Below are 12208 nucleotides of genomic sequence, written 5' to 3'. Positions count from 1 at the left end.
AACTTCTGTTTAATTTCAGTTTTTAATCTTCAAAACCTCTTCATCTATTTTCCACATCTTAATCTTGATACACTGCCCTGTCAAGTTGACAACTGTAATTTGACACAAGAAAATAGTGCAAGGGCACAAACTATTAAAATTAAAATCTGACATATATACATTTTTTGCAGGACATGTTCCTGTTATTGTGTCCACCCCACATGCATGTTAGAGACGGAGAGAGTTGTTGAGAAGACAGCTAGACTCACAGTGAGCGTTAAAAAGAAAAGGCGCTGGCATTTTCCCCAAGGACAACTGATAAACGATTTGGCAGGAAAGGCCTTGCAAATGACGGCATTCCTTGTTAACCTTGTAAGTCTATTTTTACCACTAAAGGGCCTTTTGAGCGGGCACCTTTTGTTCGCCCTGCAGCATGAAACAGGAAAGACTGGTTTGCATTGTGACCCTCTGGGAGTTTGGCTCCGATCTCTGTCTCTCGTCACGATCCAACCATCCATCCTAATGCTGAGCCCTGTTTACGTAATGAATCTTCGCCGCTCCCGACAGATGAACCCGCTACCTCTGCCGCACAGTTCACTGTAAAGCAATGCAAATAGGAAGTCGAGGCTGAGCACATATTTCATAATAAAGCTCAGATTACAAGGAGTAAAGTTGGAGGTTTTCCCAGGCAGTGTGAAAAAGCTCTGCCTAAATAATGAAAGCTAACTCCCCGCTCGTCTGTCCAAGGGATGTTTGCTTTCTGTGTGTTTGTACATGTCTTTTATTGTGTTTTCAAGCGACATTCCACTGGTCAAAAATCCCCTCTGACTGTCCCCAGGAGGTGAAAGGCCCTCAAACAGGCTGTCTTCCTGTTGCCTGACCAGAGAGTCCAGCTAGTGTTTTGTAGTGTTTGAGCTGCAGCTCCTCAGGGATTCCTGGAAGTGAATGTGATCATGTCTTAAGAGGATTAATATTTGACCATGGCTGTGCTGAGCCAGAGGTCAACATCGCTGTTATGGTGGGAATGACCTCGCTTGTCACCGTGCATCCGTCAGTGCGTCAACGTGCACTCAAGTGACCGAGTCACTGTTGACTTTCTTCAGGGACGTGATTTCTGTAGTTCATGTAAACAAGAAGCTTTATTGCTTAAAGCCATTAGGGATTACAGAAACCTGATTAGCAAAGCAAAATTTCTGTTGCTGGTTTCTTGGCCATGTTTTCTATCAAGTTTTCAACAGCATTTAGTATAGCTGGGGTAGAATTTGTGGTAGGATTAAAATAATACTACATCCCCCAAAATAACCATTCATACCATTCAAGTACTCACTCTGTTAAGTTGAATTTGTGAAGGAAACATTGTTTTTCTGAAGTCATAGAGGTCTATGTTTAAAAGCAACTAAACTATATCAAAACATCTGGCTGCCTCTTAAAGTTGGAGATAAGAATCAACAGTCAGAGACCCTCAGTCCACATACACTTTACATGACGGCCAACAAGTTTGCAATCTGAAAATGACACCAGAATAAAAAATAGTAGTTTGTGATATTTCCCGCAACAAGGAAAAACTTCTCTCCGACAAAAATAACAATAAGTATCTCAAATATATACTTAGAATAAACGAGCTGTGGCTCAGAAATGTTGCCTGGTTAGTGAAGAAATGAGATTATTCACAAGCTGCATGTAAACCCAGGTTTCAGAGTAACCGTGGGCCTGTTTCACAAAAGCAATTTTCTAGCACAGAAATTCGTGGCTGCCTCTCATTTCACAAATGATTGCTGGCAAATGTGCGAGTCCTACAGCGGCTCTCACATGCATATGCATAGGCTGCAAGTACAGCATTTGTTTTGATTAGAGAAATGTGTCAAAAACTTGCTCTCTGTTTTCTCCTTGCCCTAATCAAGTTTCTTCCCGTAGCCTGATTTATTGTGCACATGTAAGAACAACATCTCCGTGACTGTACTCGCTCCACCCGAGGCTGATCTAATCTTCATCTATCATTCTCTTCTTCCTCTTCTCTCAGAGCCTGGATGAGCTGGACGATGACGATGCGGGGGAGAAGGAGAGGAGGGAGGAGGAGGAGCTGGTGCAGGCCAACACTTTCCAGAACGAGGCCATGATAGCTGACCCTGCCACGGGCCACTTAATGGTAAGAAATGACATGACAGGAGGACAGAGAGGTTAGCCGCACACTCATTATTGTTTCTTATTCCTATTGGTATCAGAGTGTGCGGGTAGTTTGGGTTTTATTTGGTTTTGAGATGTGTGTCTGAGAGATTTGAGCATCCACCTCAATAAAATGAAGGTTCAATGTGAGCAAAGAGTTTATAGAGAGGTCATTAATAGCCAAAATACTAATAATTCATCGTCCAAGATGCAACCTGCAGTGGTGCCTGTGTATTCTAGTCTCTGTTGTCTGCAATATACACATATGATGTTCTACTTTTCCCCCACACTTTAACAGGGTTCCTGAGGATCCTTAAAAAATCTTAAAAGGCACTGAATTCATTAATCAAAAAATAAGGCCTTAATTGTTATTAAATTGATCTTTCAAAAGTCTTAAAAAAGCTCAGAAATGGGAAGTAAGATTTTATGAATAGTTTTCTTTTCTGATGTTGCATTGTAAAATCTCAAAATGATCTGCACCATGTATTTGTTGTTGAATAATATAATAGATTCCTTTTCTTAAACTCGTCATGATGGAAATTCAAATGGTGGAATCTCACATGCAGAGTGAAAAACAAAAAATCTCCCAAAAAACTGGACAGAAATACCAGAAATATTTCCCCTTTCTATTGATAAACTAAAAAGATAATAACTCTAACATAATATGTTCATTGTCTTCCATGTCTTCCACTCTATAAAGGACCGTTTTATCTAGCATCTAGCTTTTTCTTTACAATGTCATGTTGTCATGTTTTATGCCGTAATCAATTTTTTAAAAAAAATTAAAAATAAATTAAAATTGTCCTTCTTCATTTTTGGTTATTAGAAAATTGGTCTTAAACACAAATCCAAGTAGCATTAAAAATACATAAAAAGTCTTAAATCTACTTCGCCTTAAACTGCAGGAGCCCTGTTTAATCCAGAAGAATACTGTATAGATCGATACATTCGTGCTGCCAAACAGAGGCACTGTTGCTCAGGGAGACGCCCTGAGAGCTCAGAGGCTGAGTTTGTGTGAAAAGCAGCACTGATGCAAAACCCAAAGGTGTCTCGACATTTCATCATCACTGTGAAATCAGCTAAAAGTAAAGAAGAAATACCCTAAAATGCTGTTAAAGCTGCTTGGGGAGATAGTTACTCACAGGTCTGGGCCTTTGGATTCTGACAGTGTCGCTCTCTCATCCCTAAAGCTGATAGATCATACACAGCAGGTCATGTCACGATAAAGACACGGGTTCCCATGGTCATGAAATTCCTGGAAATTTGATATATTGTGTTCCAGGCCTGGAAATGCTTTGGAATTGACATAGACTTTGGGAATAAATATCCATTTTTTTGGCTATCATTTAAGTGATAACATTTCCCAAACATGTTGAAAATAAAAATACCTTGTATTTAAAATCCAATCATGTATTGGATGAGCATTTTTTTAATCTTCCAAAAAGGAGATGCAGCCTTGATATTTTGTGAAGTGCCTGAATGTGCTGGTTTGGTCTATTGGCATATGCAGCTAGTTGGCGACAGGGATTTTTAAAGTAGGTTAAGTAATTTAAATAACTTAAATAAAACCATGAAAATTGGGTACAAGAGCTGTAAAAAAACTCTTTTCTCATGAATTTTTGGCATTATGTTTTATTCTCACCTTTTATTAATTTCTCACAGTTTGCAGGATATTTTTTGCCAAGTTGCTCATTACCTTTGTTCCATGTTTTCAAAACAATTCAAACCAGTTTTCCAGGTTTTGAAGTTTTAAATGCTTGTGAAAGGCGTCCGAACACAACACATAAAACTTGCGTTGATCCAGGTTTCAAAGGGTTAAGAGCCACATTCATTAAACGTCATTTGAAAGCCGGGGTTTGGATCTCCTTCATGTTTAAGGCGTCTGGTTCTTAACAGTGTGAATCAGTGACGGACGACGTCGACAGAGTCAATCTTTTAATCTTGGCGAGCGATGCCGTGTTTATTTGATAAACGTGAACCCATGCAGAGACAGTCTGCTCTTCCTCCAAATAAGTCCAGGAGGCGTGTGTAGAGTGAGGACATAAATCAATTAGAAAAAAAGGAAACCAAATCAGAAATGACACGCTGGTAATTTGAGTCTTTTCATTTTCCTCGAGAACAGCGGCTCATATTCAGCAGTGCGGTGTTTATGATTCCAAACTCACTTCAAATACACTGTGATTTTCAATAAGAAACTGAGCGCACGCAGGATATGAAAAGCATCCAGCTGTGTAACAGAAACTGAAACCTGCACTCTGTTTATGTTTCTGTAAAACATCATCTGATTTACATGAAAATTACTATTTGAAAGAAATAAAAAAACAAAAAACAAATCAAATGGCTGCCACTGAGTGACAACTCTTGTGGATGTAGTTAGGAGTTGCGTTCCAGATGGATCGGCTGTTACGCATCAGCGGGCTTATTTTGTTTTGGGCTGTAACCGTCTGAGGCTGTTTACGAGAAGCGAGGGTTTGTGTATGAAATATGTACACAAACATCACACTAACAGGAAGATTGTGACAACACCTGCTGAGAGGTGGCCTGAATAGAAAATACAAAGCAAAGGATTCGACTGTTTACATAAGGCAGCATAAACAAGCAATCCAGAATGATCTAAATTCTGCAGCTTCCCCACGGTCCGTCCATTTATAGCGAGGGATTCTCACTCAATCAGTTGAAACAGAAACTGTCCATTCATGCCTGCTGAATCTATTCTCACCGTCACATTAAGTCTAACGCAGACCAGATGTTGTGATGCAGAAACTAACCATTAGATGTCTCACTGTCACTCATAAAGAGGCAGACTGGGAGAAATAAAGAGCCCGAAAGGTCCAGTGTGGTCAGTGGAGCTGTCAGTGAGACATCTGTAAAGATGGAGCATCCCAAAAATGTGCCGCTCCTTCTCTCGGGACCCATTTATCAACAGGAGACAAGCAATTGCCGTGCCAGGGCCGTTATGATATACAATGTCCAGTTGGGCCTCTTAGCTGGTATCAAGATATCTGGACAAAAAGTTTTTAAAAATGAGGCTGGTTGAGGAGCTGCAGGGCTGTTAACAGTCTCTCTGGGTCTCAGAGCATCTCCCAACCAAAACAAGCGGTAACTCTTCTGTGTTCTCTGCTCAGACATAATGGAAACTCCACGACGGATCCTGGGTATGAAATATTTTATCAGATGTTTCAAATTCTGTAATGATGTCCTTTTTCCATCTCTCTCTGAACTCTCAGAAATAAGGGTTCCAAAATGGTTCCTCTTCAAGGAACCAGGTTCTATACAGAAACACTGCTTTTGAAGAAGTCTTTTTCTTTGAGGGATGGTTATTTGTACAACTGAGGGTTCCTTTTCATAACCCCTTCCATCCAATTAACTTCTTTTTGGAAGAAAGTCTTCTTCCAGGGTCCTTTTTAAGGCTAAAGGCTCAATTAAGAACCATTAAAAACCTGTTCAACCCAAAGAACCCCAATTTGAAGACACTGATCTGCTAGGGTTCTTTCTAAGACTGAGGGCTCCATTAAGAACCACTGTCATCCAAAGAACCCCTTTTTTGAAAACACTGTCATTCTAGCGTTCTGCATAAGAAAGCCTTTTTCTAGGGTCCTTTGTAAGGCTAAGGGTTTCATTAAGAACCTTTTCTTTGCAAAAAAACATTTTTTGAAGGAAGGTGTCTTCAGGTTTTTTTGTAAGATTAAGGGCTCCATTAAGAACCCTTTTCATTTAAAGAACCCTTTTCTGAAGAAAACATTCTTCAAAGGTTCTTTTTAAGACATAGGGTTACATAAAGAACCCCTTTCATCCAAAGTACCATTTTTTTGAAGACAGTGTTCAGTTAGGGTTCTTGGTAAGACCAAGGGTTCCATTAAGGACCATTTCTTATCCAAAGATCCCTTTTGGGGGTAGGAAAGTCCATCTAGGGTTCATTGTTAGATTACAGATTCTATTGAGAACCCTTTTGATTCAAAGACTTTTGACTTTTTTGAGGAAAGTGTTCTTGTAGGGTTCTTTGTAAGACTAAGGCTTCCATTACAAACCCTTTTCACTCAGAAAACCCTTTGTTGAAGAAAATGTCCTTTCAGGGTTCTTTGAGAAGAAGAGTGCGGATAAAAGGATTCTCCAAAGTATTCCCTAGGTGGGTTCTTGCTAGCACCCTTAGAAGGTGTAAAGGCTCTGACTTAAAACCTCTATAGTGGGTTCTAAGTCAAACCTTTACAACATAGGTTGATTTCTGTAGAACTTCTCATGGGAGGTTCTGGGTGACCCTTTCACCGATAGTTTTTCAGGTTTAACCCTTTATGTTGGGTTCTAGGTAGAACCTTGTGAGAGGGTTTCAGGTCTTGCCTTTATAAAAGGTTTTACCAGAAACCAAAAAGCGTTCTCCTGTGGGGCTACGCCGAAGAATCCTATATAAGCAGCTTTATTTCTAAGAGTGTGAGGACCTATGTTCCATTTAAAACTGCGTACAGAGATGGTGTGTGTTCTCTGACTGTGTGTGTGTGTGTCTGCGTGGACACACACGTTTGTTCTCCGTGTGACAGGACACATGTATCTGATATGTCAGAGAGGCCCTCTGCAGCCATGTGGTCCTGGTTATCAGGCCTTACCTCCCTCTGGTATTTGAGTCCGACAAGAAAACCTGTTCCAGTGATCCAGCAGTCAGAACCATATGGAACATTCCTCAGGATCATCTGCATTTAATGTGGCGCCAGGTCCACAGCACAGCGGCTCAGGTTTTTTTTTTCCACTTCTGTCTCACATTGAAAACACACGCTGCTAAAAATCTTTATCTAGCACTTGTTAAAAAGCCTCATTTGCATTTTTAATTAGCACCTTCAGTCCAAAAATTGGTGCTGATGCAGAGCATCTTGTCTGAACAGCAGGTAAACGTTTACCAACCATCACGCAGCGTTTCCAACCAGCAGCAGCAAACTAAATTTCCTCTCGATGCCTGAAATAATATTTGATCACACTCACACCTCTGTTGATTCAAGATTTTAAGGATTATTATTATATAAGCCAACTAAACCGCACCAACATTTATCTTTGACAGGATTGATACCTGCAAAAACACTTTAGCTGGTTGCTGAGAAAGTGGACTAAATTTTCACAGCAAACCAGAAACACTGTAGCACTTTATTCTGATATCATTTCAGTTTTTTTCTGGATCAAAATGAGGCCGAGATAGTACCCTCCAAATCACGTGCTCATGTGCCTTCAACTGGCTCAAAGAAACAGTTTTCACATGAAATGTATTTTAGGAGTTCTACTAATAATAAGATTGGAAAAAATATATAATCATGGATAAGCTGTGGCTAACAGGTAACATCCTCTTATCCCTCCGGTTGTCCCTTTTACCCTGGAGTCAATTCGTTGTTTTTTACTACCTCCATTGATGACTTGACCTTTTATACTGAACAACAAGTCGACATTTTCGCACAACCTTCCCACCATGAAGAGGCAGTGTAAAACAGGCTGCTGATATACTGAATACCCTGTAAAACACTTGATCATACTTATATATATAAAATTATGTAACAAATTTATTATAACTTTTTAGGCACTTTTTTCACTGGCCTTTTTTCTCTTTTTCTGTGTTTTTCTTTTGTTTCCCTTTGGAAAAAAACAACAGCTAATTTTCAGGTTATTGTCTTTTTAATATTGTGTTGCTAATTCGGGGGTCATTTCTTATGTTACAACGTTATTTTTTAAACATTTTTTTCAGGTCATTTTCCTTTTCCTATTTTAACTTTCTTTTTATTTTGTTTCCTCTTTTTGAAAAAAAAAAATCTGGTAATTTTCTTGTACTTTGTAATAATGTCTTGATAATTTGTCATTTCTTATGTTACAAAACTATTTTTAAGCACTTTTTCCAGGTTGTTTTCCCTTTTTTCTCATGTCCTTGTTAAAAATTCATTTTCAGGTAGTTTTCTTGTACTTTTCAAATAGTATCTTGCTAATTTTTGGGTCACTGCTTCTTTTATTGCTCATTGCCTTCTTCCCACATTTTTGAAGGAAATCAAGCCAATTAGCTCTGGTTTCAAAGGGTAAAACAGCCTGGATTTTTTTTCTAGTACAGATATTGCATTCAAGAAAAGCTCATCTAAGAACCTCGGGCAAAAATACCTTTGACTCACACACATGCAAAAGCTGTACGGCTCACACACAGGGCAAAAAGGGTAACATGATTTTCTGCAGCTGTTGACTGTACAGTTTGCAGGTTTTCATCTAAAGCCTTCGATTTATGTTCTAGGTTGGCATTTTGACATCTATTTCTACAGCTGGCATCAAAGACAGCTAGCTGACGTTTGCATCTAAATTAAAGTGGTGTGTGAGAAAATTGCAAAGCATCTCTACTATAGCTGTGCATCACTGCAGGCACGATGTAGACGTCACAGATAAATTGCAGCAAATGTAAAATGATTCAGATGTTCGATAACAAATATATATATAAAGGATCTTCCCATAGCCTAGTTTTGCTGGTTTGTGTATTTGGCCTGTCTGTTTCTTCTAAATGCCAATCTTGCATACTTATTTAAAGAGCATCTTCCCCTCTGTTTTGAATTTATTGAATGCCTCCAGTAAAATTGTGATCTTTATCAGCTTTGTACGGACGAATATTTTGAGTGCTGCACTCTTAGGCAGCTGGATGGAAAGCCAGAAATCACCTTTTTAATGGAGGAAGACGGCATTCCTTTAGTGATATTTGAATTTAATGAGCTGTCGACATAGATCATATCAAGCCTTAAATGTCCGAGCAAGGCATTTGATTTTTATCTCATTCAAAGAGGCATGAAGTGTTCCCTACACGCAGAAATGCACATTGGGTAGTAATCTACTCGAGTTTGGTGATAAAGTACTTGTTTTATTGTTGATATTTGTCTCTCTGTATTCTGAGTAGCTCTGCAGCCGGGCTTATGGGAGCTGTCAGCGCAGCTCAAGCATGATAAATAAAGTTGCACGCTGGCTTGTATTGTGTGCAGTGGAGGAGTCGTACATGAATTATGCTGACCTTGTCTCGCAGATTCATATCCCAGACAGGAGGTGCACACTGTGGAGCACTGCCAAAAGCTGCAGTGGTAATGTGGCAAATGAAGTCTGCGATGTTTTCTGTAAACAAATACGTTTGTCGGCTGCATATCAGCCACAGAGGGATGTTAATGATCAGTTTATACCCAGAGTCCCTGAGTAATAGAGAGACTGATGCACGCTGCACACAATTAAAAGTTGTTTGATGCTGCGTAGTTTAGCTCTGATATTAGTTTGTCTCTTTTGTTGGTTAAAAACAAGACTTTTACAACTTTTCAAATACTAAACACAAAATGAAATGTTCTTAATGTCACCATATGTAATGCTGTAATGTAATTGTTTGTCTCACATACTGCTATACTTGATTACTTGTTCTATACATTATACATATATATATAGGGGTGTAACAATACGTTTTAACAATGATATGATGTGCGTTATGATACATGATTGTGGATGCAATGCAAGAATGATATGGAATCATAAAGAGCGATATGATATGATACACGTAAAACACTTGGAAAGCATGATACACTGAACTACACAAACGTTCAGTGCAAGGCCTCTATTCAATGTGTGTGAAATAAATACCCATATTTATATATACCCGTAAGGAGGATTTGCCGTTTACCCGTCCATGTAGTGTGATCGCAGGAGTATAAATTGATGCATCTATACAATAGATGTATCGCTACACCCCTATTATATATATTATTTGATATAAATTATGAGTGGGAATCACCAGAGGCCCCATGATACTATATCTTCAGGATACTGATGTCACAGTACGATATTATTGCAATTTTAGATGAAAAATGTTGTTTTGTTTTTGTTTTTTTTGGCGCTTTGAGCTCCACAAGACGAGTACCATCTAGTTCCATTGTATCAGAGAGAAGGCAGACATCTCGGCTGATATATGGCACTATGTTTAAATGGTCTCTTCCTGTGGTTGTAGAAATGCGTTTCCTAACTCTATTATTTCATTTGTAGCACTCCAAAAAGTTAACAAATCTCGTGCCAGCCAGAAGATGCAGGAGTTAAAACCTCTCTGCTTTAGCTGCACAATCTATTACTCAGTGTCATATAAGAATGATTCGTGGATTTTGTTTTGACTGTGTGTAAATGAGGATTGGCACATCTGCTGAGTGCTGTGACCTTCCCTCATACTGTTGTTTTGACTCATATTTCAACCCTCCTTCACCTCAGAAAATAATCAATTCAGTCCACTGACCCCTATCAGTCGGCCAACAGACTTTGAATTTGAAACTTGCTCATGCTATATCTGATAAAAACAGATGTATTAACATTTCTGCGGAAATGTGAAAGCAAACAATTGTTTCCTACTTTGGCAGGTTCCTGTTGGAAACCAGCGGACTCAGTTTCCTTGCCAATTGTATATTGAAAGAATCCTGTCGGTTCAGTCAAGTTACACTGGACTGTAGAGGCAAGAGAGTAAACACACATTTACATATAGACAGCATTTTTTATTTCTACACTGCGATGTGTACTGACAGGAGGCTTGGCTAGAGATGTACAGCTGCTTTGAAAACTATCACAGCTCAGCTAAAAATGTTCTATATAAGGCCCTACTTTTTCTTTTTTTCTGTTGTATCTTTATATGACTATTTTTGTACCTCCTTATCAATTAATCAGACTTTATTCGTATAGCACTTTTCACACAAACAAACTGTAACAACAAACTGTAATTTTGGTTAAACATTAGCTCGACCAGAGCGTCAGGATTTCATAGGACTTGACCTGTGACTTGCTTGACATATAGCAGGGACTTGACTTGTTTGTCACCTCAGTAACTTTGGACTTGCTTGAAACTTGAAGGTTAAGACTTGAGACTTTCTTTAGACGTGCACATGTGACTTACTCCCACCTATTTAAACCCGGAAACCCGGCTTAAAAAATATATTTTGCAATACAATACAAACAATAACATCAATGACAACAAAAAAAAAATTGACATGCATAACCCTGTTTATTTTCTGTGCTTCTGGTTGCTTGGCACCAGATTTCCATTGCTGATCAAATACAGTTGGCAGGGTAGGCTGCAAGTGTATCTGTGTAGTTGCATGTTGACCTTTCTGAGGTTCAATCTGGGACTTTAAGAAAAACTTAAAACTTTTCAGACACAAATAATTGTGTTAACTTGTGAAGTTAACCATGCAGATTAATGTTACAGACAGGCAGGACTCCTTTAGGCCGTCATCTTTGGAAGACAACGCTTTTTTTTTTTTTTTTTACCATTTCTGACATTTTATCAACTAATCAATTAATGGGGAAAAAGTGATCAACAATAAAAATAATCTTTAGTTGCTGCCCTAAATGGTTTTAGGCCAAGGCTGACATTAGAGTACAACACGTGTGGAGTTTGTGGAAAAGATTGAACAGCTATAAAACGGGCTTTTCAAGTCCAGCTCTGGCAGCTGTTGGATTACACCAAATCCTAGAAAATGTCAGTTTCTAAAACAAATTTCATCAAAGCGCTCTTAAATCCAGGTGTTTCTTGGACCAGGTCTTGTGCGCAGATGAGGAATTATTTAGTGACCTGCTGCTGCTGCTGCTGCAGACTGCCCTCTCACTGTCCTCCATCTCCGTAAATCTATCCCGGCTTGAGCCAGGGAAGAGATGAGGGCCGGGATTTCATCCACGGGTAATGGATGATATGTCAGCGAGACAGAGAGGCTGGTGCATGCTAAGAGTCAGCACAACGTTTCCCCCTCACCCTGCTAAAGCCAAGTCCTGACTGATAGATCGTAGCAGAGTCGAGGCTCCTCAATCAAACCTGGGACCCTTCACTGCACAAGACCTTAGGAAAGAGGAGATGCGTATTCATCTCACACACTTCATTTTTCCAGAGAGATTTCGCCGGAGGCGATTTTATTGGAGCATCACTGCTGTATAGGTCTAAACAACCTTTAGATCATAGAGTAATGGGAAAAGAAGATAAACACGCACCCCCCATGTTGCAAAACAAGATTGCCTTCCAGAACTTGGGGCTATCAGGCTCCTGTTGAACTATTAAATGCAACAAAGC

The 12208-nt window shown here is 39.3% G+C and overlaps 1 protein-coding gene across 1 annotated transcript in view; it reads left to right on the top strand.

Annotated features, from left to right (window-relative positions):
• The window catches only part of pawr (PRKC, apoptosis, WT1, regulator), a 77832-nt gene that overhangs the window by 49028 nt on the left and 16596 nt on the right, over positions 1 to 12208 (top strand). The window contains exon 3 of the mRNA XM_042511273.1: positions 2000 to 2125. Coding sequence (XP_042367207.1) covers positions 2000 to 2125 — 126 coding nt within the window. The remainder of the gene's footprint in view (positions 1 to 1999; positions 2126 to 12208) is intronic.

This window comes from Plectropomus leopardus, chromosome 22, assembly GCF_008729295.1.
Source record: "Plectropomus leopardus isolate mb chromosome 22, YSFRI_Pleo_2.0, whole genome shotgun sequence".
Classification (NCBI taxonomy): Eukaryota; Metazoa; Chordata; class Actinopteri; order Perciformes; family Serranidae; genus Plectropomus; species Plectropomus leopardus.
Note: the sequence above shows the minus strand (reverse complement) of the source record. Positions and strands in the feature narration are given on the sequence as shown.